This window comes from Haplochromis burtoni, unplaced genomic scaffold (assembly GCF_018398535.1).
Source record: "Haplochromis burtoni strain Fernald_Lab_line unplaced genomic scaffold, NCSU_Asbu1 Contig_28, whole genome shotgun sequence".
In the NCBI taxonomy this organism is placed as follows: domain Eukaryota; kingdom Metazoa; phylum Chordata; class Actinopteri; order Cichliformes; family Cichlidae; genus Haplochromis; species Haplochromis burtoni.
Window position 1 is genome coordinate 1,095,778 of NW_024582389.1, and position 5,569 is coordinate 1,101,346.

The 5,569-nt window shown below is 42.9% G+C and overlaps 1 protein-coding gene across 1 annotated transcript in view; it reads left to right on the top strand.

The window, feature by feature from the left end:
• wdr20b (WD repeat domain 20b) overlaps positions 1 to 5,535 on the top strand; it is a 7,284-nt gene extending 1,749 nt beyond the window's left edge. Inside the window, exons 2-4 of the mRNA XM_005917639.3 lie at positions 1,122 to 1,304; positions 3,445 to 4,851; positions 5,196 to 5,535. Coding sequence (XP_005917701.1) covers positions 1,122 to 1,304; positions 3,445 to 4,851; positions 5,196 to 5,252 — 1,647 coding nt within the window. The 3' untranslated portion in view covers positions 5,253 to 5,535. The remainder of the gene's footprint in view (positions 1 to 1,121; positions 1,305 to 3,444; positions 4,852 to 5,195) is intronic.
• The last annotated feature ends 34 nt before the right edge of the window (positions 5,536 to 5,569 follow it).

The window sequence follows — 5,569 nt, forward strand, 5'->3', positions numbered from 1 at the left end:
CCCGTTCAGCTATCTTAGTGAGGACCTTCATTGACATAATGGTTTCCCTAGCCCTTTACCCTAACCCCAACCATTAAAAATGATGCCTAACTCTAACCCTTACCCTAAACCTAACCATAACCTAATTGTAACCCTGACACTAAAACCACATTTTGAGCCTCAAAAAGGCCTTCAAACTTGTGAGGACCAGTGTGTGTGTCCTTACAAGTGACTGTTGGTTCTCACAAGTATAGTAGAATGCAGATTTCGGTCCTCACAAAGATAGCTAACATAGATGGATAACACACACATTACAAGGTGAAGGCCTGACTATCTCAATTATTTTGGGGTTAAATGTCTTGTTCAAAGACCCAGTGATGTGCATGAAGAAGGAGCTAATGGTCAAACCACTAATCTTACAATCAATGGGATTGCCACTTAACATCTCAAAGTTTTTCAGCCATATACAGGACAGTGGGTAAAAGAAATTGAAGCACAGCAACACATTTTGCACAGTTTCAGATTAGTGACAGATAGATCAAAATCACCATTTTGTCTGTTGACAAAAGTGAGTAAAACATTTGTCACCTGAAACCCTAAACAGGGTATGTCAGGATGACAAGTCACAGTGAGTTGTTGTACATAAAGTTTATTGTTCAAGGATTAGACAGATCCACTGCAAACAGTTGGGATCAAGCAAGTTTTGTTTGAGGTATTTATTTCTGTTTAAACTTAATATTAGCAATATTGGTAATATGTCTTCTGTGTCTAACCCAGGTGGAATATGAAGCATCCTTGTATAAATGATTTATGACAGTCTAGCCACAGCATCATCGTAGCACTTGTATTGTCAGGCAGCCATAGATGCTTATTTTATCTCATTTTATTTTGAGCTGCCTCTTTGACAACACTGATACCTTTAGAAGCGTTGCAACTCCTAACCTTTCTCTCTGACTTGTTTTATGCCCCAAAATAGACCTGAAGAAAGTGATAGTCATGAAGCTGTCACAAATGTTAGATTTGCATTAGTCAGGCTTTGTTGCTCTTTCTTTCTATTTCGGAATAATGACTTTCTGCATGTAACAACATATCACAGTTTCTTTCATTTATTTTTAGTCATGTCAATGTGTTTGTAATTGCAGGCTGCTGATCTTAGTAAGCCCATAGACAAGAGGATATACAAAGGAACGCAGCCTACGTGCCATGACTTCAACCCCCTCACAGCTACAGCAGAGAGTGTCTCTCTGCTGGTGGGCTTCTCAGCTGGCCAGGTGCAGCTCATAGACCCAATAAAGAAGGAAACCAGCAAACTCTTCAATGAGGAGGTGGGTAGCAGTTATCATTGTTTTGAAGACAACTTGCCTCTCTTGAGCCTTGTACTATGAAGAAGGATTTGAGGCTTAGTAATGTAACTTCGGGTTTAACCCTGGATTTTCAGTGTTCCAAATGTGGTCCACTACTTACCAGGGTACATCACCAACATAATTTGTACCGTAGACCTAATCTGCTCTACAGGTTATGTTTGACGTAAGAGATAAACAGGTATGTTCAGTTTTCTGGAATGAAGCATCACCATTCCTGGATGATCCTTGTGATCCAAGTGTGTAGATAGTTAAAGGTTGTAAAAAATAAATAAATAAAAGAAAATCTAAAGTCTTTGTTTTTCTCTGGTGAGCATTAGTAATAAATATAAATTCTTCCTTTTGTCCAAGCTATCTGTAAGTCATTTTAAAACTTTTATTGTACTTTGAATAGACTAAACCTTATTAATATTGCTTTTTCAGTCTAGCTGGCCAAAGAAGATGAAGCTCACACATAATCAAGCAGCATCATGAATGCTTCAAAACAAAGGAACTTTATTTTTGGTTTATGAAGAGTTTCCCCTCTCATTGAAGAGGTTTCGTAAAATTCTAAAACAACTCATGGAGAATCTCAATGACTTAATCCCTAGTGGGGGTTGTCCTGAGGTCTTGTGAGCCACTGTTAATTATGTGAGTTGTCACATGAGCCAAGGTGTGAAACAATGCTTTGGTCATTATTGTAATCAGGGCCAAGGTGGGAATCCTCTATGAGTCTTTGCCTCACTTTATCATAATATGAGGTATTTGGTGTTGTCCTGTCCTTTTCCTGTTGAGGTGGCTCTGTTATGTTGTGTAATGCATTTGTGGAGTGAGTGTTTGGTTCCTCCCATGTAAAAATCTGAACACTGCTTACTGAATTACACTGTGTTGTTTAGCTTATGTTAGAGTATTTTAGCCTTGGGATGTGCCAGTTTTTGTCTTGAGGGTTTTCCATGGTGAAACGTGTACTAGGATGTTAATGGTTGGAGAACATTTTTTGGAACTCATCTAAAAAAACTTGCCACATACTGGACAACAGTGTATTTCCCTTTGTTGTTCTCTATCCCTGGTGGGTGTCTGAGGTTTGTTCTGGTGCATTTATTCTCATATTAATAAGGTGTCTCCAAAAGTTGATTCTGTTCATCTGGACGTAGCGTTTTCAGTGGGAGAAACGTTTTATCACTCATTAAAGTAGCTTCTTCAGTCTCAGCTGACTGCAGGTTTCCCCAATCTTATAAACAGAACATTTGCATAATGACTGAAACGACCTCCCAGCCCATTGTTCCTTCAGTGGGCTGGTTTCAGTCATTATGCAGGCTTCTGCTTTATAGGTTTTCTATTTTGACACAGGTGTCATCTGCCCATCTGATCTCTGAAGGCGATCAGACAGTGTTACTTTCCACTTCCTCTATGCAAAAATTGGTTACACTGGGGAAGCCATGGCGCATATTTAGTCTGTAGCAACCTTCATATTTGAATTATATGGTGGCTCATTTTCACAAACCACAAAAGATACCAGTTGCCTTCTTCTCAAGCAGTCCAGACTCCCATGACCTGGACATTCTCTGACTGAGATAACTACATAGACATATTTAGATGACTCTTTTTTTTTTTTTTTATTGTACTTTTGTCTCAAACACACAAACTCTCTGGTGTAATAGCTTTAGCCCTGATGCGCATGTGTGTGCGAGTGTGCGAGTGTGTGTTCATGCACGTGTTAGTTTAATTTTTAAGCCTCTATTATGTCTTTAAAATCTATTTTTATAATACCATAGTGTATATCACTCTGCTTCCCTTAGTCTTACCCCATTTCTGATTGGTCATATTCTTTCATATGAACATCCTCATAGCTAGATCTAGAAACCTGACTTAGCATGTTGTTAATCACCTTTGTGTGACCCCTTAGCTTGACTGCTGATTTTGAGGTAAGTGGTGACAAATAGAAAAAAGGTGTCATGGATATGATGAACTTTCCTTGTACAGGCTCCCAATAATATGTTTATCAGAATCAGAATACTTTATTAATCCTTAAAGAAATTGTGTTTATGTTTGATCTAGTCCACTAGCTGACCTGTCTCCTTGTTTTTTGCTTTGTTTTTCCTTTTTTCTATTCTTCTCTTTCCAGAGACTTATCGACAAGTCGAGAGTAACGTGTGTGCGATGGGTTCCTGGTTCAGAGAGCCTGTTTCTTGTGGCTCACTCCAGTGGCAGCATGTACTTGTACAATGTGGAAAACACCTGTGGCACCACAGCACCTCACTACCAGCTCCTTAAGCAGGGTGAAAATTATGCTGTGCATACCTGCAAGAGCAAATCGGCTCGTAACCCGTTACTGCGGTGGACAGTGGGCGAAGGGGCGCTCAATGAGTTTGCTTTCTCCCCAGATGGCAAGTTTCTTGCTTGTGCGAGCCAGGATGGCTTCCTGCGGGTTTTTGGCTTTGATGCCGCAGAGCTACACGGAACTATGAAGAGCTACTTCGGTGGCTTACTGTGCGTGTGCTGGAGCCCCGATGGACGGTATATTGTGGCAGGAGGGGAGGATGACCTGGTGACGGTTTGGTCATTTTTGGACTGTAGAGTCATTGCACGAGGGCATGGCCACAAGTCATGGGTGAGCGTGGTGGCGTTTGACCACTGTACCACCAGTGTTGAGGATGGCGACTTGCCTGCGGAGTTTAGTGGCAGCGACGAGGACTTTCACGAGCAGAATCACTTCAGTGCAGGCAGAGACAGAGCAAACAGTTCTCATTCTCGGCTTTCTAAGAGAAACTCTACGGACAGTAGACCGGTTAGTGTGACCTACAGGTTTGGCTCAGTGGGACAGGACACCCAGCTGTGCCTGTGGGACCTCACAGAGGACATTCTCTTCCCTCACCTCCCTTTGTCCCGCACTCGAACACACACTAATGTTATGAGTGCCACAAGCCCTCCAGCAACAGGACAACCTCCTTCTACTCTGTCCACGACCACCAGTTCCGGTGGCACCAACAGTAAAGACAATTTGAGCAATAGTAGCACTAGCGGCAACCCAACTAACTCCCTCCCCGGCACCTTGCCTCGGTCCAATAGCTTGCCTCACTCCTCAAATCCAGCGGGGGGCAGCACCCCCAACAGTAACACAGGCAGCAGCAACAGCAGCAGCAGCACCACCGCCACAACCAAGGCCAACAGCATCATTGACAGCGCTTTCATCGCCACCAGCGTCAGCAAGTTTGCAACACTGTCGTTACACGACTCGCGGAAGGAGCGCCACGAGAAGGACCACAAGAGAAACCACAGCATGGGTCACATCAGCAGCAAGAGCAGCGACAAGCTAAACCAGCTCAGCTCGTCAAAGATGGCGAAAGCTGACGCTGCTAAGACTTTAGGCACTACTCTGTGCCCACGCATGGAGGAGGTGCCGCTCCTGGAACCGCTGGTGTGCAAAAAGATAGCTCACGAAAGACTCACTGTGTTAATCTTCCTGGAGGACTGTCTGGTAACAGCCTGTCAGGAGGGTTTCGTTTGCACCTGGGCTAGGCCTGGGAAAGTGGTGAGTGACGGGCCTCATGAGAATACTCTCTTGTGACACTTTAAAGTTATGTTTTGTTGTTGTTGTCGTTTTGTTTTTGAGTAATTCTTGCATTCAGGAGCAGTTGGGTTTGGGTTTGTTTGGGTTTGAGTTCACACCTCATATATATCTATCACTATCTATCACTATATATATATATATATATATATATATAATAAACCTGCATCATTTTTGATTATAAATAGGACAGTTTGTTTAAAAAAAAAAAAAAAGAGAGCAAACCTCACGGCCTCACTGTTCTACCTCTCGTGTTACATTTGAGTAAAAACCTTTATTATCAATGTGTGTTATCTGTCTCTCCACAGGGATTGCTATCATCTCAAAACAACCCAGCCAATTCCCCCAGTGGAACAGTAGTATAGTCGATGCTGGTGCTGCTAATAACAGCTCCACGCAACAGAGACGTGGGGACGACCACGACCGAGGCCCTGCAGCGCTTCTTCACACACAGTCACACATCACGTGACCTCGAGTGTTTCCTTTCATTCTCATCACTACAAGCACCCAGATGCTCTCTTTGTGTTACTGTTCATGTTAAGAATTTTGGCCAAGGCCAGAGTTAGAAACTTGACCCCCTTTGTTGTGTGTGTGTGTGTGTGTGTGTGTGTGTGTGTGTGTGTGTGTGTGTGTGTGTGTGTGTGTGTGTGTGTGGGGGAGGTGGAGTGGGTTTAAAGGGTGC